This window comes from Solanum pennellii, chromosome 3 (genome assembly GCF_001406875.1).
Source record: "Solanum pennellii chromosome 3, SPENNV200".
NCBI lineage: Eukaryota > Viridiplantae > Streptophyta > Magnoliopsida > Solanales > Solanaceae > Solanum > Solanum pennellii.
Genome location: NC_028639.1, coordinates 63,551,572 through 63,576,006, shown reverse-complemented (window position 1 = coordinate 63,576,006; position 24,435 = coordinate 63,551,572). Strand labels below are relative to the sequence as shown.

Below are 24,435 nucleotides of genomic sequence, written 5' to 3'. Positions count from 1 at the left end.
TAGGTTACTACGGATCATCGTCCTATTTGCAGTAGGGCTGTTCAAAATCGAACTGAAACCGATAAGCCGAACCGATAAAAAAGTTATTGGTTTATAGTATTGGGTTATTGGTTTAGTGGTTTTGATAACAATTTTGATCTTTTTTGTTATTGGGTAATCGGTTCTTAACGGTTTAAAGTTTTTTCTTAACGGGTTAACCGATAACTCGATAGTAAATTAAACAATTATATTTATACCATTTTGTATATAAAGTCCTCGACTTAGAGTTTGATTTCCTATGTTTATTTTTGGTTGTCTCAAACATTTGATTATTCTACAATGTAAAAGTGTTTGCTTTTGAGCAAGATGTAACTTGTGAACTCAAGTGCATGGTTTATTGGCCTTTGTCACCTTGTTTCTATGTGAATTTCAATGTTTTTCCTTTTGTGTCAAATTTTAACGGTTAAAACGATAACGAACCGATAACAATCAAAAACTGATAAACCAATAACCGATAAGCTAATATCTTAATGGTTCTATAACGGTTTAGCATCTCTACAAAACGATAACCAATAAGCCAACCCGATAAACTTCAAAATCGAACCGAACCGGCCAATACACAACCTTAATTTGCGCTTTCCCACCATTATATGGTGTGGCTAGCTTTTATGATAAATAATAAGATATGATTTTATAAGCAAGATTTATGAACTTCTCCTTTTTTTCACACCGTAAACTCAAAATAATATTGAATTAAATTATACAAATTTCACAATAAGGAAAGAATTGATATCACCTCATTCCCAATTATTTATCATTACAAAGATTTTAATTTTAATATAAGTTATGATTTTAATTATTAATAAGTACTTTAAAGTCAAAATTCCAATTATTGTATTTATTTATTATGAAAAAGTAGACAATGAAGTAACATTGATTATCCAAATTTGTTAGACTATTGACTCAAATATCAAAAGTTTTTACACATAAAAACATCAATAACTTTCACCACTTTTAAAAATGGAATAATGATAATAAATTCCAATAATATACTTCTCCATTTCATTTTTTAAAAAAATTATTACTTAATCCTTTTTTAAAACAAAAAAAACTGATAATTTTCCTTTTTGACTATTCATTATTTTTAACTTTCCAATAACAAGTTATAGTTACAAAATCTAGAAATTTATTTTTCACTTTTTAATTTCGCGCGAAATTAAACCAAATAAATAAATTGAAACGATAATAAATTCCATTTTAACGATTTTTTATTTCTAACTATATGACGACGCGTACAGTTACAAAATTTAAAAATCCATTTTATTTTTTAAATTTCGCGCTAAATCAAAACAAGACAAATAAATTAAAACGAAAAGCGAAATTAAACCAAACAAATAAACTGAAACGATAATAAGTTCCATTTTAACAATTGTTTAATTCTAACTATATGACGACACTTAACAGTCACAAAATTTAAAAATCCGTTTTATTTTTTAAATTTCGCGCTAAATCAAAACAAGACAAATAAATTAAAACGAAAAGCGAAATTAAACCAAACAAATAAACTGAAACGATAATAAGTTCCATTTTAACAATTTTTTAATTCTAACTATATGACGACACGTAACAGTCACAAAATTTAAAAATCCATTTTATTTTTTAAATTTCGCGCTAAATCAAAACAAGACAAATAAATTAAAACGAAAAGAGTAAAAAATAAAAACATGTGGTACCAATAATATTTTATCACATGCTCCTTGGCAAAAACATGTAATCTAATCTAATGTACCAAACTCAAATAAAAGAAAAATGTACTAAAAATCTATAAAAAAAAAAATACAATATTTTTTCTATATATATATTAGCGTGGTCCATGGTGTGCTCTGCGCTTTTAAAGGAGAAAAATAAACGAGACTCAACAAATTCACTGTGTGTGTGTGTTTTTTTTTTCAGCGAGATGCCAGTGCGTGTTGTAACTGCTCATTGAACAAGTAACACGTTAAATTTGTTCAGTTCCCTTAATCTCCGCCATTGATTTATAGTAATTTTCGATTATTCGTGGTAGCTTAATTGATTGATTATCTAAAATTTTTACGGTGTATGATTTAATTGCTGAATCGTCCTTTAGAATTATCAAAATTAACATTTGATACCACATATAGAGGGGGGTAAGAGAGAGGGGATACAGATAATAAGCATTTTGGAAATTTGGGGTTTTTTTTTGGTTGTGTTTTTGTTGAATTGCATGTTTGTTGAGATAATTAAGCGAATGGTATCGTGGATAAAGGATAAAGTTGATGCTTAATCGATCGGTTTTTCGTTGTCGGCGATGTCTAAGCATAAGGAAAGAAGTTTGAATGAGTTATACAATGTGACTTTCACTCTTTCTAAACCCAAGGCATGTTAATTTTCTCTTGTTTAATCTATGAAATTCAATTAGGGTTTTTTTAATACGATGGGTTTACTTTGAGTTTTGTAAAACTGCTTCTTGAGTCGTGCGTCAATCAAAAGTTTCGGTTTTTTTTTGTTGTGGTTTTTTTCATTTTCAATTGGAATCAGTATGGAACGGCATCGTTTGTGGATAAATTTCAATGTTGATTTGTTCCTGATAGTTGTTTGAAGACGATTGTTTACTTCTGTGAAGGTTAGGGTTTCTGATTAATCAAAAATAGATTTTTCTTTAATTTATTGGTACTTTTGCTTAAGGATATTTTGGGATTTATGTAGTTTAATGCTTTGGCATGGTATAGGATCTATTTGCTGTACTGTTGGTTTCCTAGATTTTTGGATGATGTTGTTTGGCTGCAATTGATAGTGTCTTTAATTCATTTTTAGATTACTCCTCTATTGAGGGGAAGCCATCGGATGCAAGGGCCGTTTGTTGAACCTATCTGTAGCTTCCAGACGAATACGGTGAGATTACAGGGTAATTACATTCTGTGTGTTCATTCTTCTGACTCATTTATTCTCTTCCATTAATATGATGTCTATTCACTTTCCTATTTGTTGTCCATTAGTTTGTTTCGGAAATGTATGTTAACTATGGGTTTAGTTCCTTTTTATCCTGGAGTGGTGACCTGGTTTGATGGTGTATTCTTTCCCTGCTGAAGATTTAAATTTCCATACATAGGAGAAGGGTGCACAATATTTCTTTTGTTGTTGGATACTTACTACTAACAAGTAAATACTTCCTCTCTACTCGCTTCCAATACTCGCCTGAATCGCCAAAACATTGTTTTGGTGTATTTTGTTGGCTTTCCGGAAATTTTCTTGTTTACAGCAAGAGAGCATTCCCATTTCTTGAGTTATGATGGCATCATTGATATTTTCTAGCTTTTAGCAACTTAGAAGAAATGAATAATGTGGTACAAGTAGAATTTGTTTGGTTATTTCTAGATTTGGCATTATTTTATAATGGAAGGATGTGAGAGCCTTTTTCCTGTCCTTTATCAGAGTATCTACAAGATTTTTAGAATAGGCAATATCTGAGCAGAATGATAATCATAGGGCTTAGTCCTCCTTGGGGAAAGAAATGTTTTGGAGGTGGGCAGCATACCCTTAATGCTGAAGAATACATGTTACCAGTTTCAAATAAATAAATAAATGAGGCTAGCATTTTTTTGATGAAGAAATATGAAGGACTATCCAACTGATAAAAAAAGAACAAGAAAATATGAAGGACTATTGTATTTGTCAATCTGTTATAATTGGAGAAAAGATGCGTGTTCTTGTTAAAAAAAATACTACTTAGTCTGAGATGTTGGAATTTGTTAAAGGTACTTTCTTTATATGATCGACTCAGCTTTTTGCCATCGTAGTAGTTGCCTTATTTTTTATATTATTTTTGAGAATGTAAGTAGAGTGTCTGCTGAGAAAAGGAACAGCCTTGCACTAAGTAGATGCTGAGGCGTGACAGAAATCCTTCTGTACAATTACAAAAAGGAGGAGTCCTGCTGTGGAAGTCCTAAACTTGCAAACAATCAATAAAGTCTAACAATACTGTCTACATTCTTTATATCTTGTAGGTTTCCCTATTATTGTTTCCTCTCCTTAATCAAAACTCTTTTTTTTTCCGAATGTTTTATTGTGTTCAGGTGTCAACTGTAATCAATAAGGAATCTATCCCGTGTACTCAGAATCAGACTGTCGGTGGAAGACTAGTCGCTGGATCGTGTAACGTGTGCTCCACTCCTTGCTCTTCTTGTTTTCCTGCTAGTCAAAGTCTCATGGAGTCAAAAGTTGATGAATTATCTGGGGAAACAGGTATAAATAGCTTAAGTTTCTCTGTCAATGATGTTTCATCTTCTAATAAGACTAGAAAATGTGAAATTAGACAGAGTAGTGAAATAGACAGTGCAATCTGCACTAGTTCAAGTAGCTTATCTTTCTCTGCAAACGCTGAAGTTAGAGCAAATGCAAGGACTTCTGATGTTTCATCAGTTACTTCAGATGGTGCAGTGCTTGCGGAGTTAAAGGATCCCAAATCTTTTGAAGGCCTTGATGACAACATGTCGTGTATCGTTGGAGGCGATGAAGCTAATAAATTCTCCAGCTTCAGTAAGATGAGTGAAGACAAATCAAATCTTCAGTGTTCTTCTACTTCTACTGGGAAGACTATAAATAATCAAACTTCTGCTGGATGTGCACACGTGAAAGTTGAGGCTGATGAGGGTAGTCCAATTGACCATAGTAGGCAGAATGAAAGCAGTGGGGAAGAAAATAATAAGGCTCCTACTGAGGCAACCTCTTCAAGAAATGTACATAGTACGGGAGACTGTTTGGAAAATAACCATTCATCATTAAAGAATGACGTGACATCTGAAGCTTCTGATGATCTACCTGCTGATACTTGTCCTGAGAAGAATGACCAAAAGAATGTTGGATCACCTGTGTCCTCTGATACAAAGAATGCCTTACAATCACATCAAATGGATGAGAGTGAGGAATCCGACGTTGAGGAGCTAGATGTAAGTAAGAGTGCTTTTGCTGTTTGCTCTTGGAACACTGATTTTCTTTCTTTTTGTTTGTTTTGTCCTATAAGCTTGTCATTTTTCTCATCCAATAAATCAATCCCCAGGCAAGACCACCATATATGAAACTGATAGTCAGGTTACACAACCTGACTTTGAAAACTACAAATGATTATCATCTGTAAAAGGAAATCTGAGAAATCTTATGTTTTTATGTCTTCGAACACTGAAGAAGTCAACTTGACTTGTAAACATGTGAACACATTTGCACATATCCTTCCCATTTTTAGTCACATCCAGAAATCATTAAGCCCATAGCTTATATTTAGCTGGCTGGACATGTTTTACCTGTCAAGTCTGAGGACTACTGAATGTCTAAAGCATGACCTATAAGGGGCATCGTTCCTACTATGGGGATTAGGCAGTTCTAACTTGTTTAGAGAAAATGGCATTTTTGCACAGCAGAGCTAAATGCCAATATCAAATTCTATGGTACTTTACTGGAGATGTTGGTACATTACTCACTGGATATCTGTAAGGGGTTATTAGAGTGTTACAAAGAAAAAACTGTTGTGCAGAAAGCTAATGAATAGATTCACTTCAAATGTAATGTCAAGTTGATCAGCTCCCGTATGAACACTAAAAAAACAAGTGGCTTCTAATCTACAAGAATTGCTGCTCTGTATCTTAGTTTGTTTCGATTAGTCTTGCAGATTCTTTTTGTCTAAAAAGGCGTGATAAATAAAGGTATCATTGGAAATTCTTTTAGCAGGAGATGTTTTGTCGATAATATTACAGATTGCAATGTATGAATTAGTGCTATGCATGTGAGTTTGTTTGCTTCTTTAGTTGAGGCACACATTCTCTTTTATTTGACCATACAAGTGATGCATTTGACATGTCTTGTGTTTCTTGGAGAACTGTGTGTAACTTAGGTTAGGAAATCATGCTGCCTTATTATTGTATTTTGTAGTCATTCCCTCAAAACTAGTTTGCAAGCTTGAATTGTACCACACACCTTTTGTCCCCTTTGAAATTGACAGTGTAGTGTCATTTCCAATTACAGGTGAAAGTTTGTGATATATGTGGAGATGCTGGTCGGGAGGATTTACTTGCCATATGTTGTAAATGTACAGATGGTGCAGAACATACGTAAGCCTCTAATTCATTTTATATCCGCATGGTCATTTTGTTCCTCATCTTGTGGTTGATGTGAATATTCTGTTATTTTGTCCCAGTTATTGCATGCGAGAAATGTTACAAAAAGTTCCAGAGGGTGATTGGATGTGCGAGGAATGCAAATTTGATGAGGAAATGAGAAATCGGAAAGAAGATAGATCTGTGAAGTTTGATGGAAATGGAAAAAGTTATCCTACTGGTCAAAAAATTGCAGTTGGCAGTACAGGCCTTACCATAAAAACGGAATCAAAGCCTCCTGATTTTGACGGTGACATAGCTTCTGACCCTAAAACTCCTGGCAAGAGGCGCATGGATGATACTGAAGTTTATTCTGCAGCAAAGAAGCAGGCTCTTGAACCAGTTCCGGCATCACCCAAAACACTGAGTCCCAATAAACTTCCTGCCCTTTCTCGTGAAAGTTCATTTAAAAACTCAGATAAGGGGAAGTTGAAATCTGCAAATCAGATTTCTTCTGGAGGTCTTTCTGTTCATGATACGCCAGCTTGGGGGTCACGACTACAAACTTCTAGAGGTAATTGAAATTGGCTTGGATCTTAACCTCTCGACTCTTCTAAGAAATTCTCTTTATCTTTTCTGCTGCTTGGTATGTCACATAGTATGCTATAACCAATTAAGCTGGATTCTTTTTGTATCTGCAGGTACTTTTTCCAAGTCTAATTCTTTCAGTTCCCTGGCTGCAAAACGAAAAGTGCTACTTGTAGATGAAGGTTTTCTGCCGAAGCAGAAATTGGTCAGAGAGTCCACTGGTCTTGATGTGAAAGAGAGTTCTACTCGATCAATGAACAAATCTATGTCATTTAGATCGATAAGCACTAGCCGCAACAATGTCTCTGAATCAAAAGTTAAGATGTTATCCCCTAAGTTTCCCCCTGCTCAGGACAAAGGACAAATGCAGACAAAAGAACGAAATCAATTTGAAAGGAAGAATTCTTTTAGATCAGAGCGTTCTCCCGGTACTTCTGTTCCTTCTAGAACCGATCAAAGATCAGCATTTCGAGGTGACCCTTCACCACTTCCTTCCTCAAGTAATATCCGTGATTCGCGAACAGGTCAGCTTGACAGCAAACCTATGTCACTATTGAAATCTTCTGGTGCCGTTGCTCGTAGGACACAAGATATATCTGTTCATTCAGGTAGAGTGGCTTTAAGTTGATATGCCTTCTGTCTCTAATTCTGTCTACTCATATTCTTTGTTGGGAGGGGGTGGGCATTAAAGCCTTTTACATATTCATTTTATTATGCATGTTCTGCCTATGTTTAATCAGATGAAGCTAAGAAGAAAACATCTCACACATCCATGTCCACAGGAGCTCCTGCTGCCAATAAAATTAGTAGCTCTGATCAGCGACCTGACCAGAGTAGTGCAAGAGATGATTCTTTGCCGAACTCTTGTATTGCTGAGAGACCAACATCTAACACTGGTGAAGGTCCGTCTGATGGGCTGCCCCAGCCGAGTGAATCAAAATATGTTGGTGAGAGGATAAAGGAGAGTTCTGGGAGACGCTTAAAACACACTGGAACTGGTACTAAGTCACTCTTCTGCCAGAAGTGTAAAGGAAGCGGTCACTTGACAGATGGTTGCACTGTTGATGTGTCTGAATTATTTGCTTCTGATGTTTCTGCTGTAAGAAATTCTAGAGAGGCCCCAAATGGCACGAGCAATCTTAAAGCTGCAATTGAGGCGGCTATGCTAAAGAAGCCTGGAGTATGCTGGAAGAATAGGGTTGTTGATCAATCTGATGATTTAGCTGTGTCAAACACAAATGCTGAAACAACAGCTCCGGATCCATTATGTGGTTCAAGTAGCAGAAGAATGTTGTCATCCAACGAGGATGGCCATGGGGTGCCATTGAACTCTATTACTGGCTCTCATAAACAGGAAATCGGTAGCTTGAGGCAGCTGTCAGTGCTTCCTGCTGAAGCCCTTACCGGAGCAGGGAATCTGGTGCCTATTCTTCTGTCTGATGGAAAATCTTCACTTGTTGATTTACATAGATATTCACAAGCGGCAATATCGATACTTTCGAAGACAGCATTTCCAGAGCATGAATATATATGGCAGTATGATGTCCAACTTCATCTTTTTTTAAAAAATAAAAATAAATTCCCCCCTTAGGATTTTTGAATTTTGATAGGTTGTAGTTATGAGATTTTATTGCATTTCAGAAGCAATTATTTATGCTTCCTTTTTGTTTAGGGGTGCTTTTGAGGTTCAGAAGAGTGGAAGAACTCTTGACTTATGTGATGGAATTCAGGCTCATTTATCAAGTTGTGCATCACCCAACGTTCTTGACGCAGTACACAAATTTCCTCAAAAGGTCCTCTTTAATGAGGTATCACGATTGAGTACTTGGCCAATACAATTTCAGGAGTATGGTGTTAAAGAAGATAATATTGCACTGTTCTTTTTTGCTCAAGATATTGGAAGGTAACTATTCCCATGTAAATTTTCTTGCTTTCAGTAAATTGGGTTTCCCGCCAGTATTGTTTGTTTTTTTCATCTGACATTGATGGTATATATAATGTCTCAGCTATGAGAGATGCTACAAAATTTTGCTGGAGAATATGATTAGGAACGACACGGCTCTCAAAGCGAATCTTCAAGGTGTTGAACTTCTGATATTCCCATCTAACCGACTTCCTGAAAAATTTCAACGTAAGGGTGACACATATTATGAGATACTTACTTGAACTGCATTATCTAAGTTATATTATACAAGCATTATCTCACAATTATATGTCAAGCGTGAGGTTCTACAGACTGGGACAAGCTTGGTTCACATTTTATTACTTTGCTTTATCATAAGATGGTACTCAATATGGATGAATCAGTGTTTTGTGAAGTTTTTGATCCTGAACTCTGACGCCACAAATTAAGGAAGCCATTGTTTACTTTTATTACATATTTCCTGCTTAATTCCATTCCCACTATTCTTTAAGCTGACACTGCATGTCTGCTTGGTACATTAGCTACTCTTTACTTGTTTCTTTGCAATAGGGAGTACACTCATCAGTGCCTTTCAGATCTCATTCGCATGTAGTGGTGATTGTTATGTAGGGTGTTGAAATGAAGACATGTACTACAAACTTATTCTCTGGAAGATACTTTATGCAAAATGAGATGGAGAAACTGTCCTTGTTTTTTGCTTGTTCTGATCATGCTGTTTATGCAGGGTGGAATATGATGTTCTTCCTATGGGGTGTCTTTAGAGTGAAGAAGGTGCAGGCAACAACAACTGGAAAGCCATCTCTTGTACCCCAAGATACTCCAAAATTAATCACGCCTTTTCCGGAGAATATACATTGTCTCGGACCTGTAGACAATGTTACAAGTGGTAATGTTCCTATGGATGTTGAGGTAACTGCTCCAAAGAAGTCTAGCTGTCCATTAGTTAATGGAAATGTTGATTCTATAGCGGCCCAAGTATGTAAAGGTGACTCTGCAGACACAAATGTGGAGCATCTGGAGCCTAGATCCATGAGTTCTGTACCGGTCAGCCACATGGATGTTGCCCCAGAGAGGAGACAGTTTGGCATTTTCCAGGTGCTGTTTAACTTTATCATATTTGCATAGGGAGCTTCAAATATGCTACTTTAATTAAGATTTGAATAGTCTGTTTTTGAATCCAAAAATCATATATTCATAGACACATTGCACTAGCCACTAGAGTGCCTCTTTCATGAAAAAAAAAAGGGAAAAGTAGAACATATACATTAACAGTGCAAGTCCGATGCTGCTTGAGATACTGTTGTGACTTAAATATGTTGTCTGCTCGGTTGCTTTACTGACTATTGTTATTTCAGTACTTATAATGATATTAGTTGTTTAGATCTTGCAACTTCGGGTTCTTTGTGTTGAACTGGTGACCTATAAACAAATCCTAGTCAACTTTGAGTCCTTTAGTCTGTATTGAACATGTCAGATATCAACTTAAAGTTCAAATGCAGCCAGTTCTGGTATTGTGGCTTTAAGTGATGAATAGTGTCATATGACATGATTTCAGAGTTTTTATCTTCTTATTTTAGTTTGCCATTTCTGGCGTATCATTCCTCTCTTTTGGGTGGTACAAGGGTCATCCAAATCATTTGAGTGATTTGACTTGCTATCTAGACTAACCATGCTGATCCTTAGATGGATCACAACATTTTCTAAGGAGACATTTTTATTACATCCCAAGACAGTGTAATTAGCCTTGGGCAGTCCAGTGGTCCTCAATCTTTTATTTCGTTCACGTCTTGCATCATGGAGAGAAAATCTTGGACTTCTTTTTGTTTACACTTCGGATATATTGTAATTGTGATGTGTAATCAAGTCCATAAACTCATTTGTTGCTCACATCAAATGCCAGGAGTTGGAAAGGTATTGGCTATTATTTCAGACTCTGCAGTTGTCCTGATTCTCTTGGATCTTGTCATAGCGTATTCATCTATTGCTAATCGTCAACCTGCTGCTTTGTAGTGGATACTGTAGTAGGTTTAATTTGTTATTCACAAATGTTTCTCTTATTTCTTCTTTGTAGCGAGGGTGTCAACTCAGATTTCTTGTTATCAAAATAATGTCTAATATATCCTTCATGTTGCAGTTGTATGGGTGTAGCTAATGTTTGATTGTCTTCGGGAGATTTCCTCTTGCCCTCTTTTGCTTATACACTAGTTCATTTACATTGCTGCAGCATTTACTTAATGAACATAATTAATACTCTTTTAGGTGGTTGGAGATGCTGGACGTGAATGCAAAGTGGAAGTGCCAAGTAATTCTGCACCAGCTGCCAATTCTCAGCCATCCCGCTCTGTTAATGAAGCTGCAGGTCATATGCAGGAGAAAACTTCTGTGGGCAGCATGGAGAAAGGCTTCAGTAGCACAAATGGTAGGAAATTTGAGATAAATCTGGAAGATGAATATAAAGATGAAGAGGCATCTGAAACGAGTGGAAGTGCAGCTACGGAACCGACACGGAAGGCGCTCAATAATGATGTGTCGAACCACCTGAAACGTCCACGTTCAGTGGACACCGTGATGCCATATGCTGACTCTGGAGTTAATCGAGCAACTCGACTTTTTAATGATAATGACCTAGTTGAAGAGGCACACCATGACAAAAAGTTGAAGACTAGTATTGGTGGATCTTATGGTAATAGCGAGCAAACTAGTTGTTCCAGTGATGATTTTTTGTCACGGATGCGTGGTTCCTCTTATGGACCCTACCTTCCGGATACTGGGTATGATGAAGTTCTGAGTAAGGCACCTGTTCCGGAGTGCACAGAGAGTGCTGAAAGATATTTCTTCCCTGTTGATCCAAATCCTGGTAAGGCTAGCTCAACGCCTTGGCAAATGCATCATCCAGACAATGATCGGCATAGTGATAGAGTCCCGAATCTTGAGCTAGCATTAGGTGGTGAGTCAAATTCACAGACTCGGGGAATCCCACCCTTTTTAGTTGGGAAAGTAGACAAGAAAATCATTCAGCTCCAAGGTGGTGAGACACAATCGCTGACTCAGGGCATCCCACCCTTTTTAGTTGGGAAAGTAGACAAGAAAATCATTCAGGACCAGGGTGGTGAGACACATCCGCCAACACCGGGAATCCCACCCTTTTTAGTTGGGAAAGTAGACAAGAGAATCATTAAGGACCATGGCGGTGAGACACATCCGGCAACTCCAGGAATCCCATCCTTTTTAGTCGGGAAAGTAGACAAGAAAGTGAGTCAGGACCATTCTTCAGCTAAGGAAGCAGTTGGAGTGGAGGAGGTAGAGGATGTCTCTGCTTCTCTCTCCCTTTCTCTTTCATTTCCTTTCCCGGAAAAGGAACAACAGAAAGGTTCTGTTTCACAAACTGAGCAGGCAATATCTGAAACAAGACGCGGTAATACACCTCTCCTCTTCTTTGGGGGACTCGGCAACAAGTAGGGCGATCTTGCCAATAATGGTGTACATTTTAGTTTATTCACATGGATGCGGTAGGTTTACAGCATGTTGATAAGGATACAGGGGTTATAATTTTGTTAGGTGTTTGCAGTCAATTTCTCTTTTTAGTTTGCAAGTGCAGAGTGACGGCCCTTTTGTATATATAAAGAGAGTATTAGCCGTTGCGGGCTCTGGTACCATAGAAAAAAATTAACATTTATGCGTCAGTTAATTCTCCTTTTAAATATTAGTTATCCCTCAGTTAATTCTCCCTTTTTCTTTTTTATGAATAAGCGCATTTCTGGATGTTGGAAAGCCATTACCCTTACCAACAAGGGTGGTGACGAGAGTGGTTAGGACTCCTTCATCCTTAATCAAGAGGACTTGGGTTTGAATCTCCCTGGGTATGAAGTCGTCTTTGTTAGGAAGTGCTTAATCACTTTCTCGCGCGAATTTGCATTTAGTCAGCATAATGCATAGTAATAACTTCGTCTACTAATGTGGTTTCTTGAGGATAAACATTTCAGGGACTTTTTGGCATGAATTTACATTTAGTCGGGCTTTAACCTCGGCTACTAATGTGATTTCTTGAGGATAAACATCTTCAAACTTTATTTGCATCATATATTTACGTTGAGCAATTTACATAGTTCGTTATAAAATATAATTTTGTGACACTTGAATATGACATAAAATATTTTTATGACACTTGAATGTGACAAAGTATATTTCTGCTACTATAATTTGTGGAAAAAACTCTTATTTTAATGAGATGAGAATTATCATACTTAGAAAGTTATACTACTTCAATTACACATATGACAGAAGCAGCCAGCTTTATTCTACCTTTGTTTTTATCACTATACTATGAAAGATATATGAGACCTCGATTAAATTTGCATATACAATTTTATTGAACATATTATTGTCGCATGGTTAAAATTCATATGACATAGATTATGATTAGTTGTTCATTTTTTCTTTTTTCTTGAGCAAAACAATTTCTCATATTTGATATACCTATAAAAATAAAGATATTAATAGTTTTACAAGAAACCAAAAAATGAATTTTTTAGGGATTAAATGTTTAAAAATGAACAAAAAATATCCAATTCCTCTATTTTTGTTCTCCTTCCTATTAATTATTTTATTTCTAATGGACACAATTCCCTAAACTTTTATCTATTCCGTTGAAAATGTCTTACATGGTTTGCTTTGCATCATATAATTCAAAATTGAAAAAATAGCTTTGATTTTTTAATTAATTATTTTTAAAAAAATATTTGTTATTGAATTCCCCTCTAAATAGAAATAGAAATAGAAAAAGCAAAATCCTCAATTTGTTCACTCTTTGTATCTACTGCTCAGCCTCGTCTCTCTTGCTTCCTCTCTCATGGCGACCGGCGCTGCCCCCTTTTCTTTGTCAGGTACCATCGCCGGCGATTATTTTTTCTACTTCCATATTCCATTGATAAGATAATTCAAGGAAATTGAATATGTATATATCTTTTGTGGTTATTTTCGGATAAAATCTCGGAAATGAGTTATAGCTGCTCGAAACAAACATCGATGGAGTGAATCTATAAATTATGAATGTTTCATTTCCTTAACGTTATCCACTTTTGTTGTATGGATCTTCGCTGTGATTATGAACTGCCAATAGTTGGGTAGGATCTATAGGAACATAGATATCGGCTTTGATGAAATTAGATTTTTTGTTTTTGATAACCGTGGTGTTTTGCCCAGAACCTGACTAATTATACGTGATACTTGTCACCTACCACAGAGAATAGGTGCCAAGTAACTCTGTCCACTAAGGCTAGAACAGATGCAAATAAATCACCTAATGTTTTGTCTTTGCTGGGATTTGACTATGAGATCTCATGGTGCTCAATCCACTTTATTGACCGCTAGGACACACCCTTAAAATTTTGCTCATCTATATATTTGTTTTTAATGTTATTTGTGTTTCTTGCAATTCGATTAGCTCGCCTTCATGTAACTTGCTTGGCGGAGTTCACTTCAATCCTAGATTCATTCATAGTACTGGAAATTGGAACATACTTGACGTGCATGTCGTGCAATTTATTAGAAATACTGCAGCGGACCAGTGACTTCCTCTATTTGATTATTTCTAACTTTCTCTGTCTCTTTGTCTTGTTTTTGGAGTTTCAAAAGTTAAATAGAGCTAATCTGATTGAAAGCATAACTCTCAAGGTTCAAATGATAGATATGGGGTTTCTGTTTATGACATATAGAGATGCCCGCTGTCATGAGAATATGATGATTCTCATCCTTCTAAGCTATGTCTCTCTCGGTGTCGTGTCTTCGCCTTGTAGTTTAAATTGCATCTTTGGAGTCTCCTGAAGTGGTTCATCATGTACTTTACTGGGAAAAGAGTTTTAAAAAATGGCATTCTTTTTTATGCCCTTTTCTGGTAGTATTGTATGATTGAAGAGAATGCCAAGCATCTCTGGCCATATTGGTGAAGTGACAGTGTATTAATGTGGTAACGAATCTCTGTGAACTAAGGATTGTGTTTACTTTTGGCTTGATATTGAGTTCCCATTTGAGATGCTTCCCTTTTCTCCCCTTCTAAATTAGGTGCAACTCATGTCAAAGCATGCGAACCTTGGTCTGCAAAGTCCTCCTCGTTTGTCAAGACTCCTATGGTGGCTATTCAGAGGAAATCAAACTCTCAAGGAACAAAAACCTCCAAGTTGTCTATTCGTGCAAACTACAGGTATTCCATTATGCTTATATCCTACTCACTACTTGTTAAGAAACAAATCTGTTGATGATTATTTTAATGAATTGAGATCACTTGCCGTTAATCTGGTTTGTGCTTAGTTTTTGGCTTGATGATGATTGATAAGCCCAAATTTAACTAATGGCCGTTATAGCGTAATAAAGAAGACGAGGGACTGACTAGCAAGGTTTCTTCAATTCTTCCTCTAATTTTTTTCTTAAGAGTATGGTGGAGTCCCCAGAGCTGGATGAACTTTTAATAATAAGTGTAATGGATGTATTGTTCCTTCCCTTTATGATATTTATATAACCTTGCATATTTTTTGGTGCCCTGAGTTACAATCATACACATTTATTCTTAAACTTTTTAAGTTGTCTCTTCTCCCGTGTCCTCCAGTTTGGCAATTTACGGAGTAAGAGGAAAGTATGGAACAGATTTATATTTGCAAAGTGACAAAGTATGATGTAACTCTTTTTGTTCGATAATACAAACTTCTTTTTCTGTTCCCATCTTGCATAGTTGATAGAGCTTTTTGTGTCTTAAAGTTTCTGGTGTTGACTCTACTTTTCACGTCTTTTCATCAGCTGTCTATTTTGTTGCTACTAAATTCAACTTTCGTTTAATGTTCTCACCAGTCTGTCTGATTCCTCTTTACAGAAAGTCATGATACTTGTGCATTTAATTTCTGTGACTCTGTAATTCTTCCTCATTATTTGCTATTAACTGTTCGTGTCAGCAGACGTGATAAGATCTTTGGAGATTTGAAAGTACCAAATGGCTTACATTCTAGACAAGATCAGTCCTTCCTTTTTTATCCTCACAGGTTCTAGTTCCTAAAGGAATAGTCTATATTATCAGCATTTGATGCATCCATGGACTGCTCTCCCTAGTCGGGAATCAGAACAGATTCCTAACCGGAGAGATGCAGCTCTCTTTTTCTCCCAACACTTAACTACATTCCGCAGAGGTCACTTTCCATCGCTCCGTGTTTGCGAATATCTGATTAAATGTTTCCCTCTTATATCTGCTTTGATGAACCAACTTGATAGAAAGCAGTAGGTGCCCTTTCTGAGAATATATAGGTGGTCGATGGTCTACATTAAAAGATTGCCAATTTAGAATTGTCTCAGACTCTTGAATCATTGGTTGCTTTCTGTGCTTCAAATGGTTAATGGAGAAAAGATTTTTCCAAGCACATAATATGGATAAGCCTCTCCGCTTTGGGCCTCCCTGGCACTTTAAGAAGTCGAATGGAGTTAGGGTCATTTTTTGTCTGCTTACTTATATTAAAGTAACCAAAGTAACCAACTGATGAATTAATTGCAGAGGTCCAATGGACAACCAAATCCTTTTCAGCTGCAGAGTGAAATGATGATGTTCCTTTAATGTTTACTGCACTAAAATTTGAAATCGTAGCTCAGAAAACTAAAATTTTTAATCTGTTCCTCTCAATTTTTTGGAAAATCGGATGATCCTTACAGAAACCACTTTTTCTGGCAACATAGTTTGATGCATGCATTGTTCCAAGCATCTGAAGTAAATGCTATGGCTAACCCATCTTTCTAGATCAGGAAACTCATCTCTGTGGAAACAAGAGAAACTTTCAGCTTATGAATCACTTACTAAGAAACCTTTTAATTTATATTACCATCTGCATAAGTGTCTTATTTGCACTTTTCAATTGTTTTTCTTAACAGGATTAGTTATCGTCATCATGGTTGTCGTCGTTATTATTGTTTTTTTGCATTAGAAAGCAAATGAAACTCTTTTTGAACTTTGGTATAACTCCAATAACTTTAGGAGCTTGTTTAAGCTAGCATTCTGGTTCTTAATGAAAGGATGCTAAGCTTGTTACTTCCAACAATAATTGGTTGTGATGTTTAATATATGTGTCCATCAAAGTAATTTCCTCATAATCATTGGGATACTGCAAGTGTCGGTCATTTTCTTCAATGGAGGCTTTTCTTGGGCGCTCTCATATTTACATTAACTAGCAAAGATGGAACACTAGATTCATTTGCATATGTATAATATCAATATATGATAGAGGATGATGACCGATGCATTGGGAGAAATAAGAGCTCTTGAAAGTGCAATGAGAGATAGAGTGCAGTAGGAAGAAGCTGATGATTGTGAAACTTCTGTTGGTGGCTGGACTTCAATCCGTCTTTTGAGTAGGATTCTCCAAATTTATGCACCCGTGACTTTTGTTAAGTGAGGAATGTTTGAAGGTAATTTCGGCTTCAGAAATTAGGAGACACCATGGTTGTCACGCTGTTGCTGGGCTCTATTTAATTTTAGAAGCTTCCTCACTTTCTTTTTGTTGATAAGTATCAAGTTTCTACTTATTCTCAGTTGAAGTAGAGGAAGTTGTTTCATCCGCATCCTTAAATTTTATTTGGGTTCTTCTGAAATATCTGTGGCCTATTAAATTATGAAGGTTTTCTGATCCCAGATATGAAATTAATATGATGTTTGCTGTCTAACTTGGTAAGTGAGGGTAACACTTGCTGAATGTGGCTCCTTTCAGCATATGATATTGCTGAATCATTTTCCTCCATGCCTTTTAATTAGTTATCCAATCATTTGAAAGGATTACAATTTCTGAAGCTGTTTTCACTGATCTGTCCATGTGTGCTCAACTGGTATGTTCAATTTTGCCTGTTGAATGCAGTGATCAAAGAGGCGGCGGCGGCAATGGTGGTGATTTTGTTGCCGGTTTCCTTTTAGGAGGTGCAATATTTGGAACACTTGGCTATATTTTTGCTCCACAGGTAATTTTGGTATTGTCTCTTGGTATCAACTTGATTTCTGATTCCACAACACTGATTTGCTTGTTAGGCACGGTAAACATTGTTGCCTACTTTTTCTTACTCTCCGGGTCAAAGAATTTCGCTGAGTATGTGTGCGCCCATACTAGGATGATTCCTGTGTTTTTTTTCCATAATGAAGCAGCTTTTTGTAATGGGTACCAATATTCTCAAGACCAACTTATTTCCTATTCAGTTAAGAGATTATCGCTAATTCAAATAGTTCTTGAGTTAAAGCTACTATTTTGTTGATACAATATTGAGTTTTGGAACTTAGTTTACCCTATTTGGAAAGCTAATTTTCAACTTTACTAATCAACTTATTTGGAAATGAGTTTTCTGAATGGATTATGGCTTACATATATAGGTATTATAAATATATTTAATGCTTGTTCATCTTTCATCACACTTTCTTCATCACCTTAAAGATGCAACTGTATGAAATGAATATTGGTGGGTTTCCCTCAAGTGTTTTAGGATTTTGTTTGCTAACATAGTTTTCTGTTATTTTTTCACTGCCATCTGTCATTAGATACGGAGGTCATTGCTCAATGAAGATGAATATGGTTTCCGGAAAGCCAAGCGACCAATGTACTATTATGATGAAGGTTTAGAGGTGATGAGAGATTTTTTTGCTTTAAATTTCTGTATCAGCGTAACACTTTTCTACTACCTGGCTGGTAGGCTTATAAATTTTGTTCCATCACTTGTCGTATGCAGAAAACTAGGTCAACTTTGAACAATAAGCTAGATCAACTGAACAGCGCCATTGACAAAGTATCTTCAGGGTTGAGAGGTGGAAACAAAATGCCTTCAGTGCCTGTTGAGAGTGATGCAGAAGAAGCTACTATGTGAGAACTGGTCTTGTTCCTCTTTATGATCAATCAGAGGACTCTACACCAAGGATATTGGAACAGTACAAGGATCATGAAGTTTCTAGTCTTACCAGTTATTTTATTATCTTCTGAATCTTTTGGTGAGGTTTCATCATGGAACTTGAAAGAAAAAAGAACAAAATATGATTCCCAGGAAGTCGAAGACTTGTGAGTGAAAACTAGTTATTCACTTGAATAGTCCTCAAATTTGAATTTTAATTCTTCAAGCAGCATTTGCAGATATTGAAGTTCAGTATTTAAAATGTTGAAATATCGTTTTGTTGTCCTGAAGCAAATATTTCACTACTTGAAATGTTGAATTGATATTTGATGTCCAAGCTTTCAGGGAGCTTTTAGGGACTTTCCGGCGCGAATTTGAATTTTGTCGGACTTTAACGTGTGTTTCGTACATCGGATGAAAAATAAAAAAAAGATATTTTATGTCCAAAAGTATTGGTTGTATTTGACACAATGATGAGGCATTTGGTTGTATTTGACACAAACACATAAATAGCCAAAATATTTATGTGATTTTGGACCATAATGATTCCCTGCGTTGTGGACCATTACATATCACAAGTCAAAAATTTAATAGTCCAATTTTCAAGAACTAGATAAAACTGTTCGACTAGTAATGTTTTATCACATTAATTAAAATTTTGAAGTTATAACAATAAATAGGGAAAAGGGTCTGATATACCCCTCAATTTTGTCATTTAGAGCTGATATACCCCTTGTTATGAGAGTGACTCATATATACCCCTCCGTTAAATGAAGGGTATATGTGAGCCATTTTGTAATGGCAGGGGTATATGTGAGCCGTTTGTATAACGGTAAGAGCATATATGAGCCACTTTTATAACGAGGGGTATATCAGCTCCAAATGACAAAGTTGAGGGGTATATTGGACCCTTTTCCCTAATAAATATCACATTGGGGCAAAAAATTTCTAAATTTATTAATCAAATGAATTATCATACTTTCACTTCACTCGTGATGATGCTCGATTAATTAAAATTATAAAACACTTTCATAACTATCATTTATATTGAGATTCGACTAATCTACAAATAAAACGTTTTCTATCGAAAATAACTATAGGAGCTGACTCCTCCCTTCCTATCCATAAATGATAGTTCTTTGCTGGACTATTTTGTTACTATCCAAACTGAAATAGGAAAAATTAGGGATTTTAAATTGAGAAAAAAAAAATTGAAATTGAATTACTTTCTCTCTCTAAGAGCAGGCATTCACTCTCTTTCTCTCTCTATTATTCTTTCTTTATGAAAATTAGGAGTAATTCTTGATCTTTCAACTCTTAGTAGCCCTAATTTTGCCCTAACCTTCCTATCAATTTGATTGAATTCTAGTAACAAAATTTAAGAGAGAATTATCATAAACAAAGTGAAATCTTCTCTTAATTGTGTGTCTCTTTCATCAGTTTGTCTGTTTCTCAGAGGCCTTCAAATTTCAACCATGTTTTTCATGGGGTAAAAATCTCAGATACTCAAAAAAGATAATTGAGCCATTTGCATTTTGTCCTCTTTTTTTTTTTTTTGTGAAAAATGTTTTGCAATATCTCCTGTTAGATGTCTATTTGCTGGGCAAAAATAAGCATTGAAGCAGTAAAGAACTAATTTTGGCAGCCATATGGAGGATGATAATAAAACCACCTACAAACACAAGGTAATCTTCTTCTTCAATTTGGTTTTCCTTTTTCTTTCTTGGGGTTTCTCTATTATTGAGCAAAATATCTCTAGGTTAGTTTGCACCATTTCATTTTTCTAAGACCACAAATCAAGAAATTGCTTCAGAATTATTTATTGTTTATAAAGTTGCAATCCTTTTATGTTGGAAGACTAATTCAAAATTGGAGTAGAGAAACCCAATTTGTTTAGGACTTGGTACTTGCTAATCTATATAGGGTTTGTAGTCTAATTCATATTAGAATATGTTTTATAGTTTCTAGACAAAGTAGGTCTGATAGGGTCTTCCGGAAGGTAGTGCTAAGGTTTGCGTACACTCTGCCCTCCCAGACCCCGCTTTTCAGACTATACTGGGTTTCTTCTTGTTGTTGTAGTCAAAGTAGGTCTGGTACTACTGTAAATAGAGGGTGTTGCTAGCTATGTGGTGATTTATGATGAATTATGAAGAAATGTAAGGATCTTTACATACTAACGAAAAAGTAAAAGCGACTGAGATGCGAGGGGAGAACTTTTGTTTAACATTTCAAGAAAGACAACCTATTTGTTCGTTTACCGATAATCCAAACCAAGATGAATATATCCTGACCAATTATCACCATGATCAAGCTTTGCCCTTACTGGTTTTCGTAATACCGCAGGTATTCAGGGATGTATTGAGATTCATGAATCAGTAAATTATTTTCCATCATTTTAGAACTGATATATTTCCTTCAGACCACTGCAGAAAAAGAAGCAACCAAATGCTTTAATAAAAATCCCTTTCAAGGCAGTGTTCTCACTGAAGAAGGCTCTATATTTTCCAGTTTTAAGTTTTCTCTTTGTCGATTATTTTGGATTTGCTCTACTCTTTTAATTAAAATCAACCATTGGCATTATATTCAATGTGTTTTAGGCCACTCCTTGTTTATGATATTGGCAAGAGACTTGGAAAAAGGTTATCAACTATCCTACATCCAAGGGGGAAGCTAGTAAGAGGAAAGGGGGTTCAATTGAATCCTGTTTGCTGAGAAATCACAGTGTGCGATAGGGTAAAACTGATTATTTCTTTTTTGTTATATATAGATTGTTGAACCCCCTTTTCCGGCTTTGCTAATCTTCCCCTCTAACGCGGGCGCACATAAGAAAATTCTAATGTAGGTAAAGGGGGTTCAAAAGTTGTTTCAGTAGCAAGTTCAAATCTCAGCTATGACATTCTAGTATTTCTGAATCCTATTATATAAATTTCTGGCTTTGCGCGCCTGCATTCTTACTCTTAACCAAAAAGGAAATGTATGGTAGTATTAATATGATAAAGTTTCCTCTAAAGAATCATTGCCAGTTTTATTGCTGGCTAAGATTTAAGTAGCGTCAGGGTTTTCTTGTTCATCCTTAATATGACTGGCACATAGGAACTAGCATATGTTTTCTGTCGTAATGAAATTCTTTTCCTTTGAATACTTTCTTTTAGCTATAAAGGATTATAGATTGTCATATGTTTTCCTAGTTTTACTTGATGATCTTCTGATGATGTGTTCTTTTGCTTGTTTTAAGGATTATTACAAGGTTCTTGAAGTAGAATATGATGCATCAGATGAGAAGATCAGATTAAACTATAGGAAACTTGCACTGGTTAGTCATCCATATTTCATCGAGCAGAACCTGCTACAGCTCTATTTTTGAGTTCTCTCTATGTCTCGTCCTTTCTCTTTGTGCAAGCTTGTATTTATTTAAGGGAGCGTGTTCCTGACTGCAGTCATATCATTCACGTTGATTGAAATGCGCAGAAGTGGCATCCTGACAAACACAAGTGTAATGATGCAGCAACAACTAAGTTTCAAGAGATTAATGAAGCTTATTCGGGTAGTTATTTTTATTTTGGGCATAATAACTTCGTATATCTCCTTGCCACGTGATGCTGATTATTGCTACTTGTATAGTATGATTTAGCTAGAACTTAAGTTGATCTCTCGATATTTTCACCATTGACAGTTTGACACCATGTGATGCCTTATTTCACTTAAATGTTGAGAGAAAAAATGGTTTGTATGTTGTTTGCTTGAAATAGCTTTATATGGAATGTATTGCCAACATCAAATTCTCCTACAAATTTTTTATTGTCCCTTTATATTGAGTTCTGATCCTGAAATCTATCTTCGTTCTATTTTAAAATTAGAAACTTGCTAGTTTTGGATGCCTACATCCTTTTCTTTATACTTGTTACACAATGTTCTTTAAAATTTAGAAAAAGTATCTTTATCAAAAAAAAATAATTTAGAAAAAGTATCCTAGACCCCTATGTGGAGCATAACAATGTATAGTTAGTGGGAGATTATCCACCGCTACATTATGCAGTCACTAATAGCTACCAATTTACATCCATTGCAGTGTTAAGTGATCCTGATAAGAGACTTGACTATGATCTAAATGGAGACTATGAGATAAATAAGTATACCTTGCCAGTAAGGACCTCCACACTTCCATCATGTTAAATTCCTTTGTTTGAGTTCTGATACCTTGACACTGCATTCTGACTACTTGGTGTTCCAAAACAGGAATATCTAGCCAGATTCAAAGGGATGATACTTACCTGTAATGGGCTTGGTATGAGTCAGGATTCAGTCTGGTGAGTGTTTAGTTCAGATAACTTAATCGAATTGATCAATTGGCTCTAAACAATCTGTCAACCCTAAAGGAAAAGAAACGTGGCCAGATTTTGAAGGACAGCACTTATTTATACTGTGATAATTTTGTTCTCTCCTTATAAAGAAGCAACATTACCATTTTCCTTGGGGGACTGGAGGAAGGGTATTAGATGAATTTTGTTAGTGTGGAATTTAGCAGTTCTCCTAATCTATTATCTTGTTATGCTGCTTTCCAATTTTCATTGTGTGTTGAGGTGTTCTGGTATATCCTAAAATTCTCCGACAGATATGGTGAAACTTCCGAGGGTGTAACAACTCACACAAACATTTTCAGGCAAATTCTTCCTCGTCTTCCCATGTATACTTTTTAAAATGAATGGGAAGTGTTTATATACGTGAAACCGAGTTGTTAGCTCCGTGGAAAAGTCATCCATATAGAAAGACTGTGTTCTCTCCTTGGTGGTCTTTAGCATAGTAATAGCGTTACAAGATAGGTACTTTGAAACAAGTTGTCCATGATTTCATAAAAAACTTGAGCATTTGACCGACTTCTGATGCTCTTTTGTTTGGATGAAAGTTTCTTGCTTCTTGGATTTCCAAAAAGATAACTTGTGTGTTTACTGCAACCACATTTAGAAATATGAGATAATCGAGCAATTGTTCTGCATATGTAATAAAACCTAAATTTTGTACTGATTTATGATGTAGCATATCAAACGGCAACTTTGCTGTTGACTTGTTAATCAATTAAAATGAATTGAGAATCGATTCTAATCCTTTAGTACTATCATGTCAACAGTCTAACAGTGAATTAACCATGCAGGTCAGAGCAATTAACAGAATTTAACAAGTTGACGGACAAATGAAAGTCGGTGGTCATCTTTTTTCTCGTCTTCACACTCATCGTCTTTCCTATGGTACCTTGCTTATCCCTCCCAGATGTCTATGGTAGTAAACCTTCTGTTATCAATGAGATTCATGTCTAAAATTGTGAACATTCATCGTCTCGCTCAAAGGTTTTCCAGATCAACCATGTTGTATGTTAACTGAATAGGATATCTGTACCAAGTATGTCTATGCAACTCAGACAAATTTTACAGTGATCATGATTTTGGTATTTACTGAGATCTCTTGTAAAATGTAGTTTCTGAAACAAGGTTGTATCAATTCACATGTAATATTGAAGATTGAATCTCACTGAAGAAGACATATTAACAAAATTTGTTATCAGAGGCTACTTTTTTTTAGTATATAGTAAGTAGTCTTTAATTATATGTTACTTCTTCGAAAGGAGTTGTGTTAGCTTCAGTCACTCGAATATTTGATACTCTTTTTTTTATTTCTCATTGAATGACATTTTCTTCTGAAATTCTACCTTACCTCACTTTGTAGGACTATACTGAATATGTATTTTTCATAAAATGAATGACATTTTCTTCTCGAAATCTTAGCTATTGTTAGCAAGATATTGATAAATCTCAATGTTATTATTCGTCCATAGGTCAAATCGAATATGTAGTTATTGAAATAATTGTTAGAGAAATGTAAGCATGATGATTTGATAACATAACTTATAGGCCTCTTCTAATGTCTTCCCCCCCCCCCCACCACCACCCCTAG

The 24,435-nt window shown here is 35.7% G+C and overlaps 3 protein-coding genes across 14 annotated transcripts; all 3 read left to right on the top strand.

The window, feature by feature from the left end:
• The first annotated feature begins 1,872 nt into the window (after window positions 1-1,872).
• On the top strand, window positions 1,873-12,320 carry LOC107014536. 9 transcript variants are annotated; one of them, XM_027915214.1, is made up of 13 exons: window positions 2,362-2,377; window positions 2,539-2,623; window positions 2,815-2,892; window positions 4,074-4,242; window positions 4,420-4,946; window positions 6,016-6,101; window positions 6,188-6,660; window positions 6,788-7,282; window positions 7,415-8,210; window positions 8,347-8,577; window positions 8,681-8,805; window positions 9,323-9,693; window positions 10,858-12,320. In XM_027915214.1, exons 3-13 carry the CDS (start codon window positions 2,845-2,847, stop codon window positions 12,055-12,057), a joined length of 4,521 nt encoding a protein of 1,506 aa, XP_027771015.1. In that variant the 5' UTR covers window positions 2,362-2,377; window positions 2,539-2,623; window positions 2,815-2,844; the 3' UTR covers window positions 12,058-12,320. The 9 variants fall into 9 exon arrangements, with proteins under 9 accessions (XP_027771016.1, XP_027771017.1, XP_027771019.1 ...); XM_027915215.1 differs by lacking the exons at window positions 2,362-2,377; window positions 2,539-2,623 and adding an exon at window positions 1,873-1,970; XM_027915216.1 differs by lacking the exons at window positions 2,362-2,377; window positions 2,539-2,623 and adding an exon at window positions 1,923-2,020.
• Window positions 12,321-13,325: 1,005 nt separating this feature from the next.
• Window positions 13,326-18,812, top strand: LOC107015482. The gene is made up of 5 exons (XM_015215765.2): window positions 13,326-13,481; window positions 14,659-14,797; window positions 17,478-17,577; window positions 18,146-18,229; window positions 18,334-18,812. Exons 1-5 carry the CDS (start codon window positions 13,448-13,450, stop codon window positions 18,466-18,468), a joined length of 492 nt encoding a protein of 163 aa, XP_015071251.1. The 5' UTR covers window positions 13,326-13,447; the 3' UTR covers window positions 18,469-18,812.
• Window positions 18,813-19,673: 861 nt separating this feature from the next.
• Window positions 19,674-24,094, top strand: LOC107012674 (chaperone protein DnaJ). Of its 4 annotated transcripts, XR_003577144.1 has the most exons (8): window positions 19,674-19,978; window positions 20,078-20,174; window positions 21,087-21,222; window positions 21,725-21,802; window positions 21,927-22,033; window positions 22,559-22,632; window positions 22,726-22,796; window positions 23,639-24,094. XR_003577144.1 is itself a non-coding variant. In XM_015212581.2 (7 exons), exons 2-7 carry the CDS (start codon window positions 20,139-20,141, stop codon window positions 23,679-23,681), a joined length of 378 nt encoding a protein of 125 aa, XP_015068067.1. In that variant the 5' UTR covers window positions 19,692-19,978; window positions 20,078-20,138; the 3' UTR covers window positions 23,682-24,094. The 4 variants fall into 4 exon arrangements, 1 of the variants encoding a protein (XP_015068067.1); XR_001456072.2 differs by having other exon boundaries at window positions 19,686-20,174; XM_015212581.2 differs by lacking the exon at window positions 21,087-21,222 and having other exon boundaries at window positions 19,692-19,978; window positions 21,958-22,033.
• The last annotated feature ends 341 nt before the right edge of the window (window positions 24,095-24,435 follow it).